Consider the following 27,917-nt stretch of genomic DNA (forward strand, 5'->3'; position numbering starts at 1 on the left):
CTGACACCGCGGGCTTCCTCTCGCGCGGGGCGGGCCGGGCCGTGTTGCCGCCGCCTCTGCCGCGTCCGGTGCGGCGGCCAACGCCGCGGCCAGGCCAGGAGCGCCCTTCCCCCGCCGCCGGCCGCCCCGGCCTCCCCGCCCCGGCCTGGCGCCGCAGCTCCCGCTCGCCGCCGCTGCCGCTGCCGCGCGCGCCTCGAGGCTGCTGCTGCTGGCGGCGCTGCTGGGCCGCCGGTGGTGTTGCCGCTGCGCGCCGCCCCGCCCGGTCGCGGCCCCCGCCCGCCGGCGCCACCTGCTCGTCCTCCTCGCCGCGCCGCCGCCCGCCCCCGCCATGCCCGGCCCGGCCGCGGGGAGCAGGGCCCGCGTCTACGCCGAGGTGAACGGCCTGCGGAGTCGCGAGTACTGGGACTACGAGGCGCACGTCCCCACCTGGGGGTAAGCAGGCCCGCGGCGCCGGGGGGCGGGGGCGCCTCCCGCGCGCTCTGCCCGGCGGGCGAGAGCCGCCCGAGGACGGGCCCGGCAGCCCCTATCCTGCGCCGGGCTCGGGCTCGCCCCGGGACCCGCGGCGGCTGATCCCGGCTGCCCCTGTTTGGGGAGCCGGGCGGGCGGTCCTGGCACCCCGGCTCTCGTAAGAGGCGCGAGTGGCGCCGGTGCCAGGCTCTGCTAAGAGAAACCCAGCGGTGGGGAAAGGGCTGTGGAGCATTGACTCCAGGACGGGCTCTGGAACTGCTGGGGCATCGCCGATAGTTTGTGCTGCGTGCTTGCTGGGAAGTAGGACAAGGCGGCTTCCCGCCCCGCCAACTTCATTTTCAGGGTGGTGATAGAACTCCATGGGATAGTAATTCCGGATTAGCGGGGTTAAGGTGAGAATGGCCTCGGGAGCCATTAGAATGTGCCATGGGCACCGTCCGTGGGACTTGTGTTCTGCCCACATAAGGGGAAGGTCTGAGCGGCTAGAGCTTTCTGCAGGATGTTTGGATAAAGACTCTTCAGGATGGGCATCAACTGTCTAACCTAATTACTAAATTGTATTAATCTTGTAATCTGGTTAAATAGTTTTTAAAAGTACTACAAATATGCTCTATCCTTTATTGCTACCACAATAATATGTATGAGTTGGTATGTACAATCGTGGTTCTGTCTATCAAGGTATGCGTGCCTTACCACTGGACCTCCAACATCTCTTTGCTTCTAAAATATGCTGGACTACACCTAGAAATTTCAATTAGGGATTTGTCAAATAGCACTTAAAATCAGAACTGGCAAATCCCAGGTACCAAAAAGTTATTGCTAGTTTTGTTAGATCCCTGTGAAAGAGTTCCCCCCCCTTCTTTAATCTAGATTAGCATTCCCCAGACAGGCACTTTCCAGATACTTTGGGACAGCAGCTTCAACTCTCAGAATTCTTAGCCAGGATTGGAGAAGGCTAGTATAGACTCTTAGGAAGGAATACTGTTTGTAAGAGGAGCCTTATGGACAATCTGGAACGCTGTGTAGTTTTAAACATCAGTTCTGTAGCAGAAATCTAGGTGAAGAACTCTCTGTGCTGCTGAGAAATCACAGCTTTCCTCTCAGGGTTTACTGTAGCCCTCAAATGTTACCAATGAACTTGTCCCCATCCCATTTCACTGCTAGCCACTCCTTTTTTCCCTTTCTTCCCAAATTAATCTTGGGATTTGTCCTTATCCTTCTCACAGTGCCGCTGCTTGAACCTTTCTCCCCCATTTCGATTCCCTCCCTTCTTCCTATTAATCAGTAGCAGACACCAAGGGCAAGAACCCCGAGAGGTTGTGGGCTGTCTTCCTTCTCCCCTTCAGCTTGTGGAATTTGTTTTATTTTATTTAAAAGACTAACATAGATGCCCATCGAATACACTATAACCTTGGTCAGCTTAACGTAAAAGCAACAGTCAGTAACATGCTGATGGGATGGTTATGGAATTCTCATTTCCAGCAGGTGCAGTCAAGCGAGAGCGTACAGAAGAGGCACAGCTTCTGCCCACTTGCTGATGCCTTTTTTTTAGAGGATCTCTCAATCGAGTCACTTCTCAGTTATTTTTCTCCCTCACTGTTTGCAGTAATCAAGACGATTATCAATTAGTTCGGAAACTCGGCCGGGGAAAATATAGTGAAGTCTTTGAGGCTATAAACATCACCAACAACGAGCGAGTGGTTGTGAAAATTCTTAAGGTGAGTTTTTGTTGGATGCTTATTATGTAGGTTAGGAGTGACGCTTGGGCATCTGGTTTTCCTAGTATTCTGTAACAGATTGACGTAGTAAATAAGCTCCCATTTTGAATGTATATTGAAGTGCTGGCCTTTGGGTCTTGGAGCTTTTATGACAAAAGTATTTCTTCTGTTTAAAGAACGTAAAACTGCTTTAAAAATTTTTTTTTATCCCATCTTTATTATTTTTATAAATAACTCAAGGCAGCAAACATACCTAATATTCCTTCCTCCTCCTATTTGCCCCACAACAACCACCCTGTCAGGTGAGTCGGGCTGAGAGAGAGGGACTGGCCCAAAGTCACCCAGCCAACTTTCATGCCTAAGGTGGGACTAGAACTCATAGTCTAGTTCAGTCAGATTTTATTCACAGTTACAGAGCATTATTCTATGTAAGATAGCAAACGTCAAATATACAATGAAAATATTAAAAGTAGAAATGCATGGCTAATTGCCTTCCAACATGGAAACAATCAATCGGAACTTAATTATACCCAGAGTTTTCCTACAACAATCAAGATTGAACAATATTTTACTACCTTTTTGTGGTTTCTGGGGATTTATTGGCTAATAGAAAATAGACATTCTCTTTCATTGTGCTGATTAAGTTAAGAATAATCAAACTTGGTGGAGACCAATGTTAAATCGGTCAGTTATTCTCTCAAGAATGAAAATTTAACAAAGATCTGTGAACTAGGAGATCAGGCAGGTGGATTTTGAAAAGGCAGATTTTCTCTGCAGTAGTAATGTAATTGTGAAACATCTTTTCTATGTAGATGTAACTGGCACTGACATTATAGTAATTTCAATGTTAGTAAAACCCTATTTAATTGGATTATTGAGCTGGATGTCATTGTGTGCTATGTGCCTACAAATACCTCCTTTGATAGCCTGTCCAACTTAATTTTAAGACAAAATAAATCCAAGTACATTTGAGCCCAACATGGTGAGGAACTTCTTCACAATCTTTCAACAAAGCATTTTGTAACTACCTAAGCCTAGTATGCTAGGGGGAAGGAGGCACACATCAATAGGTTAGGGTAGCCATGTTGCAAAACTGCTTCCAACTTGTTCCTCCAAATTCCGAAATGTATAAGATTTAGTAAAATTGTATGGTATTTTAAGTTCATATAGTGTGCAAAAGGAAGGAATAGAAAGAAGCACCTGCTATTTTGTGCATTCTTTTGGGTACAAGGTTTTACCTTTAAGCCTTAAGGTTACAGACCAAAAGTGTTTTCAAAATGGGAATGAGGGTGGGGAGCCCCTAACCTTAATCCTATTTTTAGGTCCCCCATGCCTGACTTACCATCTGTAGGACTTACTAGGGATTCAGAGATTCAGTCCTACAGTCACTATCTCGTTTTTGAGTTTTTCAAAGGGTACCTTTTCTGCATTTGTACTGCACCTGATGGAGAGATATGGGGAACCTGAGAGCATGAGTGCTCTTTGTGCTCTTTGGTTGCTCATGATAATGATATTGGTCAATTGAAAGGTTTTATTTATTTTTTCCTCATGGACTGTTACGCTGTTTGTTTTTAACTGCTAAGACTCTGGCTGTTTAGGCTAAACCATCATTTTCTTGGTAAAATGCTTTTCTGTGTTATCACAGTCCTCTTTTGTGGCACAAAAGGGCAGCTTGCTCTGAATTCCTTAGTGTTAAGCATTTGGGGTCATCATATGCAGCCCCTGCCTCTTCACAGTTTTGAATTCTGATGTGAAAAACAGTTCCTTTTTCTTGGTAGTATCCCTCATACTTCCGTGCTGGTTTAGTAATTTTCATGTGAATGTGGTGGTTTGTGCTGAGTTAATTTGAGTTGGCACTGATTTAAGGCTAACAGATTGAATGCTAAGCTTGCATTCAAGAGTAAAAGTCCCATGGTCTAGTTTTTCAACTTCACGCAAGCAGATTGTTTCCTTCATTGTTGGAGTTTTCCAGTCTTGTGTAACTACTGCACTGGTGTGCAGTGCCCTAGTTCAACACTGAAATGTTAGGAGGTTGGCTGGTAGAGAATGGCAGATGAGTTTTGCCTCCATATCTGAAGACAGAGATAGGGAATGTTTGGGTTCAAAGATTTATTTATTAATTAATGATTCCAATCTATATAGCCGCCCATCTCATATATATGATTCCAGGCAGCTTACAAACAGGTAAAACAATATAAAACAACCAGACAACAGAACAATTAAAATGTTAAAAACAGTACAAAAGCATATTAAAAACCATAATAAAATAATAAAATTCATAGCCAAGGTAATCACATTTAACAATGACAGTACAACCACTGTGCCAACTAGAATCTTTTCCCATCATTCATCCAATAATTCATTTTTTTTTTCTTTCACACACCTACACACCACCTGAAGGAAGAGCAATAGAGATTCTCTTTCTCTCTGTCCCTCCACCCTCCTTATCACACTGAACCTCTTCAACCATACACATCTTCATATTTCTGCCCATCCCTGGTGATGTGTCCATGCTTTCTGTCGTGTCCTCTGGTTGTGTGTCTTCCATTGTAATGTTGCAGCCTGGTCATGCACCTTTTATCCCTTGTCCTCTAAATCCTGTCTCTGAACATTGGCTGTGCACATTCCCCTCAGGGTCACATAGCATTGGACATTTTCTGTGAGCTGCAGTGAGAGTCTTCCTAACGGATGGCCCAGTTACTCCAGCATATTCTTTGTATATACAGTACTGTAATCATATTCATTTGATCAGTGCAGTGAGTGCTATTCATGCCACTTGACAAAGTGTCAAGGATAAGCAGTTGAAAAGCCAGGCGTCATATATGGAACTGAAGCCTATATTAAACCTCCAATGGCCATTCTGTCTGTCACCTTCCTATCTTCCTTAAAATTCTGTGTGCTCACTCACATGCTGGCAGACCAGGGATCAGTACTAATAGAGGATTCCTCTTGGATAGGAAGTGATCTCTTTATTTGTCTTAGCAGAGACTAGTGGCCGGCATGTTCCTGCCTTATATGGTACAGATAAACTGTGGTGTAAGGGTTAATGTTTTGGTCTAAGCCAGGGAGACATAGGTTGGTTGCCATTTGATCTTGGAGTTCACTTTGGGCCTCCCTCATAAGGTGACAGTTGGGAACATAAAGTAAAAGCAGAATATAAATATAAGAAATAAAAATTATCTATTTCCCTCAGCAGGTTTGTTTAAAAGACTGTAAACTAACAATTATTCTATGGGCTTGCTAACAAGACTGGTCTGTGTAATTGTAGTAACAATCAGTCTTGCCTCCATGCTCTCCAAATGCAGATCCTGCACCTGTCCCATTTGCACTGAGGAGCTGTTGGAAGCACACACTGACTTTCTCATAATGATCCGTTTGGGGCTTGCTGTCCAGCTTCCTCTCTCCATTGTGGTTGAGCTTCAAAGCAAACCTTTACTATAAGTGTACCATAAAGCATGAAGTCATCCACTGGCTGCTGTAAGTGTAAAAGAAGGCAACTCTTGTTCTTGGCAAGAGTTAATACAATGAGTTGAGCGATCAGGTTATGAACAAGGAGGACCCTCCCAAAATCATCTTTCAGTTATGAAACAGCTGCCATCTCTCATTAAACATAGAATAAGATTGGGCTTTCTGTTGTTAAAAAAAAAATGAGTTTGGACACAAAATGCTTTGAATGGGCACTGATTGGATTAGGGCTAACAGATTGAATACTAGGCTTGCAGAGATTTAAGAGTAGAAGTCCCATGGTCTAGTTTTTCAGCTTCACACAAGCAGGTTGTTTTCTTGGTTGCTGGAGTTTTGTATAACTACTGCATTGGTGTGCATTGTGCCTTAGTTCAATGTTTTATGAGAAATGTTAGGATTTTGGGAAAGTACTAGATCAGTCTTAAATGCTATTAGGGTAATTGCCTTATCAGGTCAACTCAAGCATATAAGATTTTGAGTTTTCAGAACTTGTCATTAGTCTCTTTTTTTTTTTTTTTAAGAAAAAGGGCAGAACAAGGAAAAAGGAGGTCTTGTCTACAATCTTACACAGACCATGGGAGTAATCTGCATACATGCAAATTGGGCCCTGTCAGGTGTAGAGGTAGTGTTAAGTTTTTATATTAACAAGGGAACTCTATTTCATTTCAAGTTGGAAAGAAGTTTGACAATAGCTGGACCAGATGAGGAACCAAAATTGCTTACTTTATTCCAGCCAATTCTGAGAGACAGGAATGTCTGAGTCAGCCCTGAGTCTTGCTATGAGGTCATTATAATTGTCTACGGTACTGCAGAAGAAAGGGTTGCCATTTCTCAACTTATCCGTTCATATGGTAAATTGTATATCTTGCCCTGGAATAATCTGGAAAAAATTCCAATCTTAAGGGAGATATATAAATTTCATCAGAGATAAAGGTCATAAACATCCCAGGGTTACCATCACACTTGTCAGGCAACGGCTGGGGGACCATATGAGGATGGCAATTACCCTCTGGGCACTGTTATTATACAGATCTATCTGATCCTAAGCTAAAAAGGGAGATTGAGTCTAGGGACACTGGGGTGAATGATCATGTTGTGCTGGAGTTCTTGATTTTAAGGGAATCTAAAACTAGGTATAGTTGAGTGATATCTTGGAGATGAAAAAACTAGGTTTTAATCAATGTGGCCATAAGAACTAGGAGTCCATGGCTGGAGAAGCTAATGGAAAGGGAGCTCAGGGCTGATTGGAGTACATAAGAAAAAGAAATACTAAAAGCACAATACTCACATTTATAGACCTGGGAATAATGACAATGACCGAGAGCATGGTTTCTGAAAAGGGAGCTTAGAATGGAGCAGTCAGCGGCATGCCAAGCTACTGTTCCTCCTGTTGGGATGCACTGGGGGAATTTTTCTGGATTTTTTTTCCCCACAGCACCTGGCCAGATCTGTTCCATTTTCAAATGCAGACTTCTTTTGCCACTTTCTGTGCCATATCAAATTTGGTCCTGTTCTGTTTTCTAAGAGATATCTGGCTGATGGTCTGCAGAGACCTGTGTCCTTTTATATAATTTTCCAACCTTCCATTGGGGTGGAAAGGAGGAAAAGGGCTTCTTCAGGTATGTTCTGAATAAAGGGAGCGTAAAAAATCAATATATAGGCTGCTGTTTAAAGGCAGTAAAATGTTGGCCAATGATAAAGAAAAGGGGAACTCCCCTATTCCTATTTTAGTTCAATGTTCTCTAAGAAGAGGGTAGAATTAAAGTTTAAAATTGATAGTTTGGTCAAAGTATACCTATTCACGTTGAGTGAATTTAAATCTCCACAGCCAGATACGTTACATCCTATGGCTGAAGGACCTACCTGGTAGTCTGGCTGAACTTTTGTGTATTCTCTTTGAGAAATCCTGAGGAACAGATGAAGCACCTGATGACCTGATGCAGGCACATTTTGTCCCTGTCTTCAGAAAGGGGAAAAACTAGGCTCGGGGTACTACATACAAGTGAGCCTGACATCAATACTTGTGTAGAGCAGACCATTAAAAAGATTTAATTTTAAGGAACTTATAAACAATTCAGTAATGGATATGCCCAGAACAAGTCTTGCTAGGCTGGCCTAATTTCACTTTTGATCTGGTAAGTTGATTGTGTGATTTCAGTAAGGCATTTGACAAAGTATCCCACGATCTTCTGATTAAGAAGCTAGTTAAAGGTAGGCTGAATGGCATAACAATTTAGAAGGTACCTGAAGACTTGAAAATCATATGATTCTTCATCAAATTGGAGAGAGATACTAGGTGGGATCCTCCAAGATTGGGCTCGGTATACTCAGCATTTTTATTAATGACTTGGGGAGTTGAAAGGAATGTTTATCAAACCTGCAATTGACACCGTCTTGGGTGGGATACCTAACATCTAAGAACACCAAAATGAAATTCAGAACTTGTCAACCCCACCAGGTAGACCCGACCAGGAATCAACTCCACAGGAAGATTAAAGCTACTTTTATTGAGAGTGGTTATAATAACAGAATCTTGCAAGTCTAATTGTGCTGTGCCTCCTCTTCTTCCTCCTTCTTATACTCCTGTGAATTAGGAGTTGCGGAGTTAAGATAGTCTTTTCCCCTCATCGCTTTTGTAGTGGATCTCACGTATCCATCAGGGTCATCTTCCTTACTCTCTACAGAACTATCTTTTTGGGTTCAAGTAAATAGCTGAAAATAACAGAATGCAAAGTTCTTCACATAGGAAAGACAAATCAAACGCTTAGATACAGGATGACAGATGTCTGATTTGGCAATAGTATTTCTAAAAAGGATCTTGGAGTAGTAGCTGATTGCAACCTGAGCATGACCCCCGAAAAGGCAAATGCAATTTTAGATTGCATCAACAGATGTATAGTTTCCAAAACACAGGGAATAATAGTTCCACTTTACTTTGCATTGATAAGACCCTCACCTCAAGTACAGAGCCTGTTTCTAAGCATCATATTTTTAAAAGGATTCAGACAAACTGAAAGCAGTTCAGAGAAGAGTAACAGGGATGATTAAGGCAACATAAATTGGTCCTGCAATGAGAAATGGTAGAATATGAGAAAGTTTGTGAATCCCTTCTAACTATCTAATCCTGTGACCAACAATCTGATCAGAAGTTCATTTGAGTCCTATTAATAGATAAAGAGATTCTGGTTAAACAAACAGCACTCGGAACAGTTTAATCCAAAGTCTTTTCTTTTTTTGGTCTTTGAATCCAAAGCCCTGCACAGCTCTACTAATTTCCATGACAACGAAGGTCAGAATAGTGAAGGGAATATTTTTCACAGTACAGCTGGGAAAATTCTGAAAGAACAAGAGAAATGCTTTCAGATTATGGTTTCTGAGAGAGTTACTAAATAGATTACAGTGCAAGGAGAATTAATAAGTCTTGGATCAAAGAAAGCCTTTCCTTTGAGGTGATGACCAGTAAGCAGAAACTCATGTATTTTGAGCGAGTGCTCTGAGGAATGATGAAGTTGTAAAACTATTCTTGGCAAAACTGAGGGAAATAGAAGAAGGGGAAGATAGTGGAAAAAAGTGGATGGATGGGATGAAAGAGACTACAGAACGCTCCTGGGAAGAGCTATGGATTGTGGCTGGAGATGGATCAAAGACCTTTGTCTATGGAGTTGTCAGGAAGGGAGCCTGACTCAGGGGCACCTAACTAATCAAATACGGATAAGCTGAATTGTTAGATCATGAGATGCTTAAAAAAATTGTTTAATAATGGTTTGTTAAACAGTCCAAAGTGGCTTGTTCACAGATAATAATCTACAATGTTTCACAATTCTAAACTACCACAACTGGGTTTGCACATTATTCTAAGGCAAAAATGAAACAGGCCACTTTATGGCTTACTGTAACATGCTAACCTCATCTTTGAAATTTGGTCAGGTTTCCAAGTTGTAAAACAGACAAGCTTTTTTGAAGGAAGAAAAGGTTATCTCTCTCCTTTTCTTGTTGATCTTATATCTCCCTTCCTCATGATACACTTGAACGGGTAAAAATGCCCTCAAGTCAAGCTCAACTTTGGGAGAGTATATGAACAGAACTATGCAGTTTTCTTTGACACTGAATCAAACTGATTTGCCATTGTCTACATCTGCATTGTTTGATTTCTCAGCTTACCTTATAATCCTGATATGCCTGATGGTCTCCTTTCCTCCCCCTCCTAGTGACTTAGATTTATTTGTTTATTTATTTATATGGTTTATATGGCTACCCATCTCACATCAGTGACTCTGGGCAGCATACAAAGATTAAAACAACTACTACAACCATATCTATTCAGATATCTCTGTAACACCTCCTTAAATCAAATGCATATTTTCCTTAGTCTGCATAGCTACCCTGTGAGCCCAGAAAAAGATGGACCTTATCAAGGAGCAACCGACAGAGAGAGAGAGAGTGCCTGTGCTGGATCTAAAGCACTCCTGCCGGTTTTGGATCTGAATAATGCACACTACTCATTCTTGTACATTTTCCCAGTTCAAAAGTAACATGTTTGCCATTAATGTGTTGTAACCATTTCCTCCATGATACTGCCAACATTGCATCAGCCCAGCTGAATTACTGAATGCAAAGTAATGTTGAAAGAAATCTCATTTCTAATCACCCTTTTGTATTTAAGCCAGTGAAGAAAAAGAAGATAAAACGTGAGGTTAAGATTCTGGAGAATCTGCGTGGTGGAACCAACATCATTAAACTGATTGATACTGTCAAAGATCCAGTGGTAGGTACCAGGATAAATTAATTAAAAATATTGGGATTCTTTGCCTCACCTGCAAGAATAGAATTCTAAGCTTTTAAATTACATTCTGATTTGCATATATTTGTGTTATGTGTGTTCGTGTGCACACCCACCCACACACGTATGCATGCATGCCCACACACGCGCACATCTGTTGGGAGAGCTGAAGGGCCAGGATGGGGTGAGATGATCCTGGAGAAGGTCTGACTCTGGTCAACTAAGAGTCAAAACTGACTTGATGGCACATAATCTGTGTACGTGAACATACAGATACTCATCCTGTTATTTAAAGCAAACTTTTCCTTGCTGCTCTGCTCCAAAAGAGCAGTTAGATTTGGATTTCTAATATGTTGGTTTCAGAATGGTTTAATATTCTTTCAGACAGAACTCCCCTTCAGTCCTTGAGGCAGGTCAGGAAAGATGAAGAAACCAGCAAGTACGCAATAAATTAATGCTGCTTGCAGTATCCTTAATGGAAGAAACCAATTCAGCTAGCTCTTTATTTTGAGCCTTGGATTCAAAAGAAACTTGAAATAATTAGGAAAATGGGTTACAGCAGGGTGTAATTAAATTGAACTGTTCTCTCTTTCAGTCAAAGACTCCGGCTCTGGTGTTTGAATACATCAATAATACAGACTTCAAGGTGAGTCAGAAATCTTGTGCGATGAAATGTTGAGTTGCTCTTCTGGCAGAACAAACTGAGACAATTTGTAAGAAGCTGACCTGCAAACAGAAGGCTGTTTTGTGGCGGTTGTGGCACAGTTCAAAGAAAGCTACACAGTGCCAGTTTATTGCAGTACTTGGTGAACCTGTCTCAGTATAGCAACAGTTGCCCTGCAGGGTCTCGTTCAGCACTAATCTCTGTGCTACAATACTTTGTCGTATAAAAATTGTGCTCTTCGCTTGGGAGCTGGGCTATGTTTTGAAATGAGTAGTTTTGGTGGATTTAATTCCATTTTGTGGAAAATTAAGCCCAGACTGTAGAATGGCTAGAAGCTGGAACCAGTTTATTGAATATAACATTGCAAAGATTATAAGAGTTTTTTTTAGAGAGAATGCTGAAAGGAATTAGATGCTTGTTCACGCTGCTGACGCTATAACAAACCCTCAGACTGGGAATGAGCTTACAGAAACATTGGAAACTGTTTAATAGGGGCAGCAAATTATGAATAAAATTACGCACCTAGAAGAAATTTGGAAGAGGATGCATAGATGCAAGATCTGAAAAAGAGCAGCAGATCTGGAGGGCTGCAGATTAGGAAAACTTGTACTGTACATTTTTTTAAAAAAAAGAACATAGATACTCTGGTTGCATTAGAAGCCACATACATTGTTGGTATATTATTGAGAGATGGAAACATGCATCAATGAAACAATCAGTGGATATAAAATCCTACAGAAATACCAGTGAATGTGCCTTTTGGGCATAGAGTCTAATAAATGAGAAAACTGGAGCAGAGCAGATATCTCCATGGGATTATTGGGATTAAAATCCAGGAAGCCAGAGTAGTACAAGGAATATTCTGCTCCCCTTGACAGTCTCCAAGAGTAATTTGCGATGGTGAGAGAAAAAGGATGGTCTGGTGGTCACCATGAGTTTCTTCTACTACTATTACACTATTTCGGCACATACCCGATGCCCAGATCACAGGAGGAAAGGGGCTTCTCCACATCCTTAGCCTGCTTCTTGATATTGTAGGTAGCAACTATTGGAGAAACAAACCCTGTTTTGGTATCAGATTCAGTTCACCAGCCCTGGGTATAGAAAAGAAATTGGCTGCCAGTATAGATAATTAATTAGTTAAATTAATTTCTGACAAGTCTTGCCCAAGCCAGGTATATATAAATATGGCAATTCTGGCAAAACAAGCTGAAATTGTTAGTAATTTGAAGAAGTCTTAAAACAAACCAGTTTTCTTTTGAATAAAGGAAGCCAGCCAGCCAGGTAGGCTGTTGGAGAATAAATATAAGAAAAGGTTGCTGAAGGATGTGTTATTTTTATCTGACTTAATTGAGTGATGCCTAAGCTTCTCCCCAAGGAAAGATCTGAGAAATATTGGCAGAGGCAGAGGCAATGGAGTGAAATTCTAAAACCTAGGAGGGTAGCCAAGGTCCTTACCAGGCTCAAGTGTGACACAGTTGGCCATATAATAAAAACTCTAACATTTACAGTGGGGCAAAAAAGTATTTAGTCAGCCACCAATTGTGCAAGTTCTCCCACTTAAAAAGATGAGAGAGGCCTGTAATTTTCATCATAGGTATACCTCAACTATGAGAGACAAAATGAGAAAAAAAAACCCAGAAAATCACATTGTCTGATTTTTAAAGAATTTATTTGCAAATCATGGTGGAAAATAAGTATTTGGTCAATATCAAAAGTTCATCTCAATACTTTGTTATATATCCTTTGTTGGCAATGACAGAGGTCAAACGTTTTCTGTAAGTCTTCACAAGGTTTTCACACACTGTTGCTGGTATTTTGGCCCATTCCTCCATGCAGATCTCCTCTAGAGCAGTGATGTTTTGGGGCTGTCGCTGGGCAACACGGACTTTCAACTCCCTCCAAAGGTTTTCCATGGGGTTGAGATCTGGAGACTGGCTAGGCCACTCCAGGACCTTGAAATGCTTCTTACGAAGCCACTCCTTCGTTGCCCGGGCAGTGTGTTTGGGATCATTGTCATGCTGAAAGACCCAGCCATGTTTCATCTTCAGTGCCCTTGCTGATGGAAGGAGGTGTTCACTCCAAATCTCACGATACATGGCCCCATTCATTCTTTCCTTTACACGGATCAGTCGTCCTGTTCCCTTTGCAGACAAACAGCCCCAAAGCATGATGTTTCCACCCCCATGCTTCACAGTAGGTATGGTGTTCTTTGGATGCAACTCAGCATTCTCTCTCCTCCAAACACAACGAGTTGAGTTTAGACCAAAACATTCTACTTTGGTTTTATCTGACCATATGACATTCTCCCAATCCTCTTCTGGATCATCCAAATGCTCTCTAGCAAACTTCAGACAGGCCCGGACATGTACTGGCTTAAGCAGGGGGACACATCTGGCACTGCAGGATTTGAGTCCCTGGCAGCGTAGTGTGTTACTGATGGTAGCCTTTGTTACTTTGGTCCCAGCTCTCTGCAGGTCATTCACTAGGTCCCCCCATGTGGTTCTGGGATTTTTGCTCACTGTTCTTGTGATCATTTTGACCCCACAGGGTGAGATCTTGCATGGAACCCCAGATCGAAGGAGATTATCAGTGGTCTTGTATGTCTTCCATTTTCTAATTATTGCTCCCACAGTTGATTTCTTCACACCAAGCTGCTTGCCTATTGCAGATTCAGTCTTCCCAGCCTGGTGCAGGTCTACAATTTTGTTTCTGGGGTCCTTCAACAGCTCTTTGGTCTTGGCCATAGTGGAGTTTGGAGTGTGACTGTTTGAGGTTGTGGACAGGTGTCTTTTATACTGATAACAAGGTCAAACAGGTGCCATTACTACAGGTAACGAGTGGAGGACAGAGGAGCCTCTTAAAGAAGTAGTTACAGGTCTGTGAGAGCCAGACATCTTGCTTGTTTGTAGGTGACCAAATACTTATTTTCCACCATGATTTGCAAATAAATTCTTTAAAAATCAGACAATGTGATTTTCTGGATTTTTTTTCTCATTTTGTCTCTCATAGTTGAGGTATACCTATGATGAAAATTACAGGCCTCTCTCATCTTTTTAAGTGGGAGAACTTGCACATGTGGTGGCTGACTAAATACTTTTTTGCCCCACTGTAAATTGTGGTGTTCTGGCTGCTATGTATAAATGTAACTTCTCAGCTGTAATCTTTGTATAATAGTGCTGTTCATCAGTGGTCAGCTTTGTGTGCAGAGAATTCCCTATCCTGTACTCCTTGTTTGTTGTCTCTGCAGCAGAACTTCCTCTACCTAGAGGTGAAAGGCCACTTGGCACATCCTTCCAGCGTGAGCTCTTTACCTTAAATACCACCCACATCTCCATGGCAGCCTCATCAGGCTACATGGTGGAGGTTAAAGAGCTTTGGGACTGTGCCCCCTAACCTTGCTTTCCAAGGTCATTTGATGCTCCCGTCAGCTTTGTCAGTCTCCTGCTTAGGGCTCTTGCAGTTGATATAAACTTCCTGCTGAATGCAGAAGAACATCTGCAGCAACCCAGTCAGGAGGGCATAAGGCATGAAATGTCTTTTCTTATGTCTCTTTCAGCAACTGTACCAAATTCTAACGGATTTTGATATTCGGTTTTATATGTATGAATTGCTCAAGGTGAGTGTTTATGATTTTATTTATTAAAAAATTTAAACGGCCTAATAGTTGAAGTTCTCTGGGTGGTTTACAATAAGGGAGTAGTGAGCAGCAGTTTACAAAGTCACTCATGGTACCTGAATTTGAGTTTTCTTAGATGGGGAAATGTATAATGGTCAAAAATCACTTTTAATAAATTTTTCTCCAAAAATAAAGAGAAAAGAAATAAGAAAGTTTGCAGTCGGGTCTGAGAATGACACAGACATCTTTGCCATAGTATTAATCACATGTGAACATTGGTTGAGATCCAGAACATTGCAGAATCAGAATTTAATACATGCCGGGTGAAAGCTTTTGGTTGGTTGGTTTATCACTCTAAGTTATTTTTAGTTTAACCTTGGATTGTTGAGTAAACTCCAATTGACCTGGTTTACATAATACACTAAACTTTAAAGAATAATTTACAATTAACAGTGATTAAGTTTGTGGAACACACTAAACCCCAAACAAGCAAGTTGCATTTAGGATGCCTTGGGTGGAGAAGATCATTAAAGGGCAAATGTTCCAAGGTTGTATCCGTGTAGGGATGCACAGAATTAATTGACTTGGGTACAGAGCTCCAGAATGACCATGCCTTTGGATCCCCAGTAGTTTGAGGTATTTTAGACATTATGTTTCTGTAGAATACTTTGTTCCCAGGTCAGTTAATTGTGCGCAGGATGGGACCGTGCAGCATCCAACACAGATCCTTGCATTTTAATTTTCTCCTCTATCCCACTACATCCCAAATGCCAAGCATGAGACTGGGAATGGGGGTGTTTCTTCTGCCTGCTCTCACCTCTTGTTTGTTTCCACTTAGGCTTCTAGAAGGCTGGTTCAGAGCGCACAATGTGCAGGTTGTTAATGCACTAGAAGGCACATGCACTGGTTTCAAATCAAAGACCCTTATAGACATGCAAATAGTATTTCTGCTTCAGAACTTTGTTTTCAGAACAGGTTGTTCCTGCCATGCTGATGAGGTTCTCAGAAATACGGCCAGGAGAGGAACTTTCCCTGTTCAGATATTGGGAGTGTGTTGTGCCCAGGCTGGTTTTGCTCATGCTAAAGCCTGGGAAACATTTGGCAGATAGTTACTCTCTCAGTAGCCAAAAGTTTATTATTTATTTACAGTATTGATATTTGAACACGATATCTAACAAGGTGTCACACAAAAGAAATGGATGGGGAAAGAAAGGGGAAAAAAAGAACCAGTCTGGTAGAGAGCAGTATCATGCCGTTGGATGCTGACCTGAAATGAGAAAGAGAGACCAGGGCTGGAGAGTTGCTGGAATCTCAGTGGGGCTGGTGGAAGGGCTGTCCTGCCTGGTCTCCCTCTCTTCTACAGCCTTATAAAATGGCCCTTGGAGGGTAGGTGTTGAAGGGGGCTTCCCAGGCAGAGGGACTGGCTGCTAATTCCTTCAGGAAGGTGTATGTGTGTGAGGCTGGCTCTTGGTTGTTCCTTCCAGGTTAACCATTGTGCTTTTGATTTAAAAAAAACATTTTTGATTTTTTTTTATACTTTTATTTTTTTTATATACTTTTAGTGTAGTTGGTCACAGCCCAGGGTCATTTGGAGTTGGGCAGCCTTATAAGTATAATTTATAAACAAATATTTTTGGCAGGCCTTGGATTACTGTCACAGCATGGGGATCATGCATAGAGATGTCAAGCCTCATAACGTCATGATAGACCATCAACAAAAAAAGGTAATGCTTCTGAAAGGCATGGGAAGGGCCCTCTACCATCCTCCCCATTCTCAGGCATCAGAGATGGATGGCATAATTCATGGCTGGGAGTCCTGAGCTATGCATCAAATAGCACAAATTCTATACTCTATACACATCTGCCTGGTTTTTCTGTCTCATGTGAAAATGGGGGTGGCATAGGAGCCACCTACCACATGAGAGGAATGGGAAATCAGCTTCTGGTATCCCCAACACAGCCAGGTCTGGTTTATGGAATAAAATAAGTCAAACCACAAACTTAATATAATTTGCAAGAGAAGGGAAAGATTGAGATATTTAAGAACAGCCAACCAAAACAAATTCATAAAAACAATAAATCAACTATAAAATGAAGATGAACATGAAAGTATTTTCACCACATGGTGAAATGGGCAGCTAGTTCCCCTCAGAGAGTATTTCATAATTTAGAGGCTCAATCATGTCGTCTTCTTCCTGCTCGTTATTTTGATTCATATCCCATTGTCTGCCAAAAGCCATTGGGACACAGTATAGGGCAAAAACCCTAACAACATTCTTAAGGGCTGGATAAGTTACCAGTCCTAAGCTTTTTTAGCCACTTAGGCGTTCAACTGAAGTAGGTAGCTGGAGGGTACAGAAGTAGCAATCAGGGATCCTGCAGTCACAGTTTGCTGTTAATGATTCTTCATATCAGAAGTCTGTAAAATCCTCAGATGACCAGATTTTCATCCCTGAGCCAACTGGCCCATAGCTCCCGTTCCTCCTCAGCTGCCAGCCCTCCCCTCACTTCCACAGCAGCTTATCTGGCTCTACTTGGCACCTTCCACTTCCCCTCCAGGTCTTCATCTCCATTCCTTTTGACATCCTCTGGTCCAGTCTAAAGCTGGACCAGACCAGGAAAATAGAGTTCCTTCCCCTTCCTGCCCCGTGAATACCTGATACAGCCAGCTTTTGCATCCTTAGGAGGAGATCCATGAGAATGAGGTGGGAATCCCAACTTGTGCTTGGAGGCAGCACTGGTGTCCATTGTGGAGGATTTCCCTTGCAGTTGACTTTGTGGCTAAAAGGCTTGGCTTAGATGTCTCACACACACTTGCAGGCACCTGGTCCCTGTTTTCTAACAATTAAATTTCCTTTATGTATGCCTGGTGAGTTATGATTAGCATGTGAGTCATCCAGCAACTCACAATCAGACTGGTAGTACAGGGCTAAATTTATAAGGCAGAGCAGATATGAAGAGTGGAGCAGCTGGGCAGTCTTCATTTGGCCAAAGTATTGAGTGTATTCGGCAGCTGATGGTTTTGTGTGTTCACAGTTGCGGCTGATAGACTGGGGCTTGGCAGAATTCTACCATCCAGCTCAGGAATACAACGTCCGGGTAGCCTCGAGGTACTTCAAAGGGCCAGAGCTTCTTGTGGACTACCAAGTAAGATTTGCGCTCCACTTTGGGCCTCACTCTGAAAAACCTTCCACTCCTCCCCACAGAAAAAAGGGTTAGCAGTATTTGCCACAAATAGGTAAAGAAATGAAATTTTAAAATAGATTGAAAATACAAGACAACCACTTGTGAGGTCTTGCAGGAGACAGAATGCAGGTTAGTGTGCATTTTATAGCTTTTTTTCCTGCTGTTTCCCCCTCCTCCCCCAGCTAGTATAGCTTAGATACATGGAGCTTAAGCTTAAGTTGTATGCCGGCAAAAAATTTTTTAGAAGCAATTGGGAGACCTTTGAGTATCATTGAATTGTGCTACAGATGTGATAGTGCCAGCCAGGACTGCCTTGTTACATCCCTTTGAGAGACGTCATGGGCTGGAACTTTGGATCTCTTCCAGCCCAAGCCTGGGCATTTCAGAGATGGAGGGACCAGCTCTCTTTCACATCTCTTATTGGTTTATGTCAAGAGGGATGGTTGTGACAACATGTGTGAACCATTAAAAACTGCCTGGTCCCAGGCAGTTCCCTTCCTCTTTTGTCCTTCAGGATTTGCTCAGGCAGTTACTGCATATGAAGTAAGGGTTTATTTGAAGTAAGGCCACAGAATTTTGGCAGAGGGTTTTTAACAGATCCCACTGAAGGCCTCTCTAGGAAGGAATTCTCATAGGTACTCATAGGTGTGCAGGAAAATACATGGTTGCCAAGAGAGGTCTCATAACTGGGTGGGAGGAAAGCAAAAGAAGGGCATTAAAGATATGAAAATACTTCAATGAGAATAAATTCCTTTTGGCAGAGTGTTCCTTTTAACTGGAGTGCAGTGCCCTTTTTCAGCCCTAGTAGGTGGGTAATTCAGAATGCACTTACTGAAGTTCAAGAGCTTTGCAGAGGGAGCATCATCCCTGAACCTAGGATAGATCTGGGTAGAAGCACAGAACAAAGAAAAAGGAAACCAGGAGGTAGTATTAGAGCAGAAGAGGCAACTGGGCCTGATTGGATGGGGCCAAACCTGAGTATGTGGCACGTGTTCCTGATCCAAAACTGCTGCTCTGAATTGAGTGCCTCTTGGAACAGATGGTGCTATTCCATTTAGATAAGACGTAGTGTGGAGGGAGAAGCAAAGAGCTGTGACAAAAGTTTATTTTTGAAACTGCTCCCTTTCCAGATGCTGGATCAAAACCCTTATATAAAAGGTGAAATTAATATGTAGTGTTTAAGCAACTGTGTTTTAAAATTTAGGCTGAAAGTGCAGAAGATAGAGTACAAGTTAGTGTGCATTTTCATAGTTTTCTCTCTGCTGTTTCCCCAGATGTACGACTATAGCTTAGACATGTGGAGCTTAGGCTGTATGCTGGCAAGCATGATCTTCCGAAAAGAACCTTTTTTTCACGGTCAGGACAACTATGACCAGGTGAGAAAGGGCGGGACAGAGCATATTGCAGAGAGCGGCTACTTCTCTCTTTCCACAGCTGTTCAGTCAGGCTGGGATATCCGATATCTGGCTTTTGCTGGCAAAAGGATGCCCGACCTCCAGAGTTTGCTATGCCTTTTCCGTGCGGCTGAGCCTTGCATTTTCAGCATGGTGCAGGCTGTACCCATGGAGATCAAAGCATGACAATCTCTGGAGTCAAGTGAGTCTCTCAGGTTGTCTTGCGGGGGGCGGGGGTGGCAGCCAGCATTTGGCAGAACTAAGGGCAGGTATCTTGGTGAATGCTGTAAGTGGTACAGAAGCTATAACTGAGGTGCTTTTGGGTGGGTTTCTGGAGCGTATCTGCCAGGACTGCTTTTGCCATGGAACACCCGGATTCTGAAATATCCTGAGAAAGGCAACTTGCTTCATTGCTGTGGAAGTAAATGAGAGGTTCAGAGAACCTGCTTCTCAGTTGCCTCTTCAGTATGTTTTCCATTGTGACACACCTTTTTGGGGGAGTACAAAATTGTGGGATGATTTAAAAGGAATGGATTCTTATGACGGGTGCATTGGGAGGTAGTGGAACAGCTGATGGGACATACTGCTGCTTCCCACTTTCTTGTATTGTATTTGGAGGTGCCTGCACCATGTGGAAGCTTCTGATCAGAGCCAGATCTGTGCCACAGAGCCTTCAGCTTCAGCTCCAATGCAGGAGACAGTCTTACTCTGAAGAAAGAGGACTAGATCCTTGCATTGGAGATCTGAGTTTTATAGGCCTCTAATGGCATCCAGGCCTTTCCTGGTCACTTGAAGCCCCTTTCATACATTCCCAGCACATTATCAGTTAGACTAATACTCCTAAATTGACATGGTTATAAGAATGTCAATAGAGATGTTAAAATAAAGGGTTTCTTCTTGTAATTTTATATACTGAGCTTTCATTCAAATGAACAAAAAGAGAGGTACAGTAACCAGAAATAAACTATCCTAACCAACTTTCATCAGCAGATAAGACTTTAAAAGTTATGTTTGAATTAACAACACAGTACCACCTATAATTAAACAGAACCCATGTAAGTTTTGAAATACTTTGTTTATAATAAAGGACATTATTTGTCCAAAACAAGCACCATTGATCTGCTGCAAAGTATTTTAATGTGGGCAGTTGGGTTTGTCTTAAAGACAAACTCCACAAATTTAGCTTATTATATTTTAAACCACATTTATAAGGTGGAATTTATTTTGGAATTCCCTTGTGGCCACATTCAGATAATCTCTGCCTGCAAGATTAAAAAAAATCTAGTGTTGGTGGTATGAATGTCTTAGCTGACGTTGTTATGCTCCCGAAGAGGCAACGGTCAAGAAGATTCAACCTGGGCTATTCCTTGGGCTTAAGGAGCCATGCTTCTACTCACAGTTTTTGGCAAGCCTTGTTGAGTAAGCTCTTAGAAGTGAGGACGTATCAGGGAATGGAGGGAGCTGTCCTTGTCTATCAAGCCTGGTATGATCTGCACCACCACAGAATAGCTTCTTTTTAATGGAGATGGTGAGGCTAAAGAACTTGGGATCATATTTCTCCATAGAAAACATTCAAGCTGAAGCCCTTCCACACATCCTTACTTGTGAGAATAATTTATATAGCTATCAACTGGGGAAAAAGGAAAAACATGGTTTGCAAAAAGTTGTATAGTTTCAAGCTGTATTAACAGTGTTGGCCCAGGAAAAGATGTTGTTTACTCTTCCAGATTCCAGTTCCCTCCTGGTAGAAGAGCAGAGTGGGGTCTGTTATTTTCTTTTTGTTTTCCTGGTGCTACACATGTATTCTTTGTTACAGTTGGTTCGCATCGCAAAGGTTCTGGGTACAGATGAATTATATGGTTATCTGAAGAAGTACCATATAGAACTGGACCCCCACTTCAATGATATCTTGGGACAGTAAGTTCATTGTGGCACGTTTGTTCGCCTGTGTTACCCAGATTGGGGCACTTAGTATGAAGGATGACACAAAGTGAGGTGGATTTCCTGGCAGGCGGATCCTGTGACCTGTTTTGAGCAGGCACAGCCTTTCCTTTTTGTGGCTCCTGTGAGAGGGCTACCAAATATTGTACGGCCATTTCTGTAGGGGGTGGAATCCCAGTGCTCAATGTCTTTACAAATTCTTCTTGTTTTCTCTTCAGGTTTTATGAACTTTTAATTTCATGGCAGCTTGTGATTATCTTAGCTGCCCTGCTTTCTTTGGGATGCCAATAAATGCCTGAAGATATTTGTTGAGACTGTTGATAGAATCCCTTGGAATTTTGTTGTGCATTTTTAAAAGGAAATTAGGATCCCAGTTTTCAACATTTCAGGATGTATTTATAATATGGAACTAGTATAACTGTATGATGCTGATAACGTTTAAATCTCTTGGATGGAATCAGAAATAGATTCTTGCACTGAGTAAGGGGCTGGACTCCATGTCCTAAATGACCCTCTCCAGCTCTGTGGATCCTAGCCTGATTATGCACCATGCTGAATTGTTTCCCCTTGGCTCTTCTTAGCTGTGGTGTCCTTGGTTAATTTAGGAACTCTGATGTACTTCTCTCCTGGTAGGTTAGAATCATGTTGTGAATCATGACATAATTGATAGAGCAAAGCACAGATAGAGCAACCAGGGTTTGTTATCTGTGCCCATTTGTAGTGGGAGTGATTTAGCATTGTGTACTAGCACGCTGTTTGCTTACGATTAAGCCAGAATTCAACTTTAGCTTATTGTAATATTCAGACATGGGTGTTAGAACCTTAACAAAAAGTAAATTAACATAATATCATTGGCTCTCTTTGAGTGAAAGTGTTCAGCCTCCTCAATTGTTGCAGCTCTGTCAGTTCTACCTGCAAGGCAGGGGAACAGGATGAATGTACAGCCCTGCCTCTCCATTGTTCTTATCAATCTTTACCTGTGGAAGGCAGGCACCACTGAGAGTAATAACGAAACCTACCTTCCAAAAGAATGTTTCCTGCGGGGGTCAGAGAGACCCAATGAGGAACCATATAATTTTAACAAGCATTGCATTTAGTATTTAAAAGATACTCTTCAAATGTCAGCACTATCTCTTGGTCGATTTTATTCTTGTGGAAACCTAAAATGAATGAAAGATCTTGCTTCAGGTCATTGCAGTTGATGCCTCCAGATCCAAGTTCTTGGATGCAGATGTCTCAGTCAAGCAGGCAACCAGTCAGAAGAATGGTGATGTGGAGGTATCAGGAAATGTAAGAGGAGCAAGCAGCCTGCCACCAAATACAGGAGACAGTTTTCCTTGAACTATTTGTAGGTCTGTTCTCAGTTTGCTCCTTGCTGCTGTGCAAATCTTGTATAGTCCTAGAGAAATGCTTTTTTGCCAAGCCTTTTTGATTGAAGAGCAAGCATGAGAGATTAAATAAAGCATGAGAAGGAAATAGAGCTACAAAAAGCAGTGTTAAATAGCTTTATAGTTTGTAAACATAAGATGGTGGATAGGTCATCTTGATTAGGGCAGGGCTATGAAGGTCCAAGGCAGTTTTCCGTTGGGAATGGCAAGCAATTCCTTCCCAGTCTTTTTCATCTTGTTCCCCAAATGTAAAATTGTAGAACATTAAGGATTTGTTGATTCTTATACAGGGGCTATCTTGTAACCCACACTGTACTCTATCTTTCCAAGGTGGTAATGAAAAATATACTGTTACCCACAGGCATACTCCGTTTTGTTGTCATATTCCTTTGATACAGATTGTTTTTAGACTTGTGCTAACAAAGTTACTAGAAGGCCTTTCAGCTGATATCTACCATGTTGGGTTATTATGTGGTTTATTTTACCTTTTTTAAAATCAGTGTTGTAGTTTTACTATATTATTTTATGGAGCTTTTTTTCCTTAAGAATGCCATGAGTTTGATTTTGAGAGTATACAAAATAAATAAAGGTGCTACCAGATATTCATTTCATGTTTAACACAAGAAGCTTGAGAATTGGGCCTAATGTACTTTCTGGAATTCATATTAGGTTTGTTGGCTAGTTAAAATATAGGTTTAAATGAATTACACAAAAACATTGCGAGAAACAACTAAATTATTTCTATGATTCTGTTGGTAAAAACTAACTGCCAAGGACATTTTTATGTTATGGCAATGTAAGAGGGAAAAAATGGCTTTGCTAAACAACCTAACTTACCAAGTGCATTTCTGAGCATCTCTGTTACCCCTCCCGCCTTCTTCTTACCATACGGCATCTCCCCTCTGCTTTCAGGCACTCACGGAAGCGCTGGGAGAATTTCATCCATAGCGAAAACAGACACCTGGTCAGCCCCGAAGTCTTGGACCTTCTGGACAAACTCCTGCGATACGACCATCAGCAGAGGTTGACGGCCAAAGAAGCCATGGAACACCCCTATTTCTGTAAGTTTTGGGGGGGAGGCATGGAAATACAAATGCCTGATTTGGCACTTCTTTATCAAAAGTGCTGACTACCCAGTGGCTTTTCTTTGGAAACTCCAGTTGTTCTGAACTTTTGCTAAGTGGGAAAATTCAGAAAATCTTCCACATTCATATTTTGTAAAACCATTTTACCTTGAACATTGACTATTAGTCTTCAAGTGCCATAGGAGGCTCTGTTGTGGCAGAGAGATGGAGGTGTTCTCCTGGGAATAATTTTCCAAGGAGTTGGAAGATGAAAAACTGTTTGGAAGACATTTTTTAGATTTTAGGGTGCAGTCCCAAATTTTGAAAATACAAGACCTTGTAAGAGGCCTCAGTGTGAGATTTGATTATGTTTATTTAAAGGTATTTGGCTTTTGAAGTACCTGTTCTCAAAGTTGAAAGGTTCTGGGTTTCAGATTCTTCCTGCTATATGTGCTGCGAATCAAGAATGGAACAGTTGCTAGCGTGCCCTGTTTGCAAAGCCCGTTCCCCAAGCACTCTACAGATTTAAAAGGCAGCTTCTTTTGCAGCGACAGCCTCTGAGATAAATCTTTCCAGGAAAGGCATTGTGGGTCTAGCTGTTCCCATTCAGGCATCAGGAGAAAGCAGAGCAGTGCTGCCTGGGGAGGAGCAGTGCTCAAATCCCTAGCCCAGGTTCCAGTAGAAGACAGGCCCGTGAGCCTGTTTCAACTGATAAGTTAAGCTTCTTGGTGGAAGGTCCCATTCCAAATTGCTTGGCGTTGTTGCTTTTGTTGCTGTTCTTATGATACAGTGTCGTGTGTACACACTTATCAGTTCACATTATAATTCCTCACTGCTAATGACTAGCTGGAAATGCAAAGGTAGCAAGCAGAAGGCGAAAGGGGAAGTGCAAGAAACCACAGGAATATTGTGAAAATACAGTTGACCATGCCAGGGCTTTCAGTCAGTCGGCTAAACATCCGAAAGTTACAGAGTTGAACAATTCTGCGTGGCCTATAGCTTGCCCATTGAATAATATGTTAGCACAGCTTCACTGATTTCATTTGAAGGCATTAAAGCACTTCAAACAAATCTGTGAAAACTCCAAGTTCTAGTGGTAACATAGGTTTCATCACAGGTTTTCTTAGTGTCTCATACTTCTAAATATGAGCTACCTAAAAGAAGTCAAAGGTGAATTATCGATTAAATGTGTCATTTCCTCACAAAATTGCCAGGTGCAGCAGATCTCCTGGCAGAAGTGGGGAGACAAAATGTTTGCATTGGATAAGTCTTGCTAGTTGTGTCTCCCTGAAGCTCCAAGCTGTCCATTTTTGCTGGCCTGGCTGGTTTCCATCAACTCTCCTCTCTTCTCCTTTCTTGTCCTCCTCAGACCCAGTTGTGAAGGAGCAATCCCAGTCTGGCTCTGACAGCCCTGTGCTCTCCAGTAGCCTCACAGCAGCACGATGAAGTTTGGGGAACAATGGGTAATTCCAGAGGTTTACAAATACAAACACACCCTTCTGTCACCTAGGGAAGGGATGAACCCAGCCCCTCTCTGCTCAGCAGAAGCCTCATCTTGAAGGGGGTTAAGGCTTAGCTGCCCTCTCTCTTCAGCACTTGTGGCTATCCCAACTTTCTTTGTGTGTTACCAAAGTCCTGATCCCAATGGCTGTGTAAGACTTACATGGATCCAAGGGTGTCCAAAGGTCTGCATGACTGACTCTAGGTTGATTCTCCAGTTTCCTACTCTGCCTTTCCTAATCTCCCATTGGGTAACCTTTGATTTCTCCCCTCTGATGTGCACTGGAATATAGCCTGTCTGCACAGAAACAGGCCCTTGTCAGGTCATTAGCGAATGCAGACATGTGCATGAGGAGGCCACCCCTCCTGTGATTTGGAGCCCTTCACTTTTCCCCCCTTAAACAAGAAGTTTTGGTAATGAATTGAGTCAGTCAAGTTAATCTGCTTCAAGACCCATTCAAAACAGGCAGCCATTGAGGCAAACCCAGTTACTTTTTTCCCTTGTAGGGAACTGCCAGCCTGAGCTTGAAGAAAAGTTGTTCTTTGAGATGGAACAAGAGTTCCATTTTTTTCTAGTGAGGCATGTTCTTATTGCTAAAAAAGCCAATGGGGTCATTCCCATCAACGTCCAAATTTAGAATTGCTTTGATTACAGCAGGTTTGAATATGTGAAGAAGCAAAGAGAAAGAGTTTCTGCAAAGAAAAGAGTGAGGAATTCTGGAAGCAGAAACAGTGGGTTGCTCAGAATTGGTCTGCAACAAACCTGCCCTGTAGCATTTGTACATGCCCAGCCCTGTATTGGAGCCCTTGAGGTAGAATCCTCTCCTTGGGGGACGGGTGTGTGAGATGCTCCTTTTGGTTCCCCCCCCATTGGGTCTCTTTTGAGCCCTTTAGTTCAACCCCACCTTTGGGGAGATTATATTGTGTGATTCTGGTGACCTCATAAACCTAAATTCACACATTTTTGTCACCATGCCTAAATGCAGATTTTTTTCTTTATTACATTGTCAGATATTTAATTTTAAATGATGCAGTTAGACTGTTTCTATTTGAAGCATCTGTTTACATTCCATATCCCAGTAATGATATGTTGGCATTGACATCAGGTCAGATCCATTTGTACGATTCACTGGAACCAATAAATCTCTATGTACAAACTTGTGTTTTTCTTCATCTGGTCTCTGAGACTTCTCTGAAGGGAAAGAGCTGGTTCAGGGCTGAGATTTTGCCTGCGGATTTAAGAGAAATGTTGACCTCCATTTAAAAGCTAAAGCATTTAGCTGAATTTGGCAGTCCGGTTCAGTAGTTACTTTCCTGGACAGTCCACTCTGGTTTCCAAGTTGAGGCTGTATGTGGAGTTTCTAATGGGTGTAAGTAAGGAAAAGTGTTCCTCAAGCTTTCAAAATAGGCTGAGCTGTGACTGCTTCTCTCTTGCTGTTGTGGCACCAACTGTTTTTGCTTCAAAGAAAAAGTTTAGAAATGGTCTGTTAGAAAGGAAATTTGCTCTTTGTTGTACAGGTAGTCCTCACTTAACGACCACAATTGGACTGGAATCTTGGCCATTGAGTGAAGCGGTCATTAAGTGAGACACCCACGTGACTGCTTCACTTAACATCTACAATCTGGGCACTCCCAGTTGTGGTCGTTAAACAATCTCCCAGGTCGTTAAGCAACAGAGCAAAAGAGAAAGAGCACGGAGCTGAAATCCTTCCAGCAGGCAGCCCTTTCACTCTCAAATGTTCCTAAAGCCTGCCAAAGAGTTTGCCCTCCCCTCCATGGACAGAGGGGAAATCCTTCCTGGGGCTGGAGGAAAGGAGTTCAAAACTTCAGGATTTGAGCTCCATTCCTGCCCACCACTGAGTGGGGAGGGGAAACCCTTCGGCAATGGGAAGCAACAGAGCTCAAATCCTGAAATTCTCTCGGACGGAGGGGAAATCCTTGGTGGGGCTGGGGAAATGGAGCTCAAATCTTCAGGATTTGAGCTCCATTCCTGCACACTGCTGTGTCCCCTCCACTTGCACTCTTCCCTGCCATCTTCTAATGGAGAAGCCAGCAGAGAAGATTGCAAATGGTGATCACTTGATTACAGGGCACTTGGCAACCGGTCATAAATGTGAGCTGATTGCCAAGCGCCCAAAATGCAGCCATGTGACCACGGGGTGAGGTGCGATGTTTTATGATGGCCGAAAGTGCTTTACGGCCCGTAAAGCACCCTTTCCGAGGCCGTCGTAACTTTGAACTGTCATTAAACGAACTGTCGTTAAGTGAGGACTACCTTATGTAGGGTTTTCTTCAGTGGTCTGCAAGTTTTTTAAAAAACCATGATTTACATTTATAAGTTCCTTTAATTTTGAAGAAGTCAGCGATTCACTCTGAGTCTGCCTTTTTGCATAATTTGTGTAAAAAACTTGGGTACTAATCTCCTGGCCATCCTCAGCTGACATATGGGCTAACCTTATCTGGGGTCTGTCAAGGGTAGTCAAAGCTTAATGAAATATGAAAAAATGCAGCATTCAGTATTATTTCTCAGCTCTTGGATCACAAAATACTGAATGTTTTCCACATGAATAAAATTTTTCTCTGCCTGGGAAGAGTGAGAATGAAAATACTATCTATGGAGCTCAGGCTGGTTGAAGTAGCCCTATATTTGTAAAGTCCTATATTTGTAAAGTTGAAGCAGCCCTATATTTGTAAAGTATCATAATGTAGAATGCTAGAATGATGGGGTAC

The 27,917-nt window shown here is 42.3% G+C and overlaps 1 protein-coding gene across 1 annotated transcript; it reads left to right on the top strand.

Moving 5' to 3' along the window:
* The first annotated feature begins 42 nt into the window (after positions 1-42).
* CSNK2A2 (casein kinase 2 alpha 2) lies at positions 43-26,356 on the top strand. The gene is made up of 11 exons (XM_088135490.1): positions 43-432; positions 2,075-2,186; positions 10,315-10,416; positions 11,027-11,077; positions 14,655-14,714; positions 16,355-16,438; positions 17,751-17,861; positions 19,175-19,276; positions 21,111-21,211; positions 23,536-23,684; positions 25,057-26,356. The coding sequence occupies exons 1-11, from the start codon at positions 329-331 to the stop codon at positions 25,131-25,133; spliced, it is 1,053 nt and encodes a 350-aa protein (XP_087991616.1). The 5' UTR covers positions 43-328; the 3' UTR covers positions 25,134-26,356.
* The last annotated feature ends 1,561 nt before the right edge of the window (positions 26,357-27,917 follow it).

This window comes from Python bivittatus, unplaced genomic scaffold (genome assembly GCF_059951505.1).
Source record: "Python bivittatus isolate LINGU-HERP-01145 unplaced genomic scaffold, Pbiv_v1 ctg000170_np1212, whole genome shotgun sequence".
Lineage (NCBI taxonomy): Eukaryota > Metazoa > Chordata > Lepidosauria > Squamata > Pythonidae > Python > Python bivittatus.

Excerpts from the sequence above, each read along its gene's own strand:
- CSNK2A2 (XM_088135490.1), top strand. The coding sequence starts at position 329 with ATGCCCGGCCCGGCCGCGGGGAGCAGGGCCCGCGTCTACGCCGAGGTG. Across the intron at positions 10,417-11,026 it reads ATACTGTCAAAGATCCAGTG|TCAAAGACTCCGGCTCTGGT; the intron begins GTAGGTACCAGG and ends TCTCTCTTTCAG. Across the intron at positions 19,277-21,110 it reads GTCAGGACAACTATGACCAG|TTGGTTCGCATCGCAAAGGT; the intron begins GTGAGAAAGGGC and ends TCTTTGTTACAG.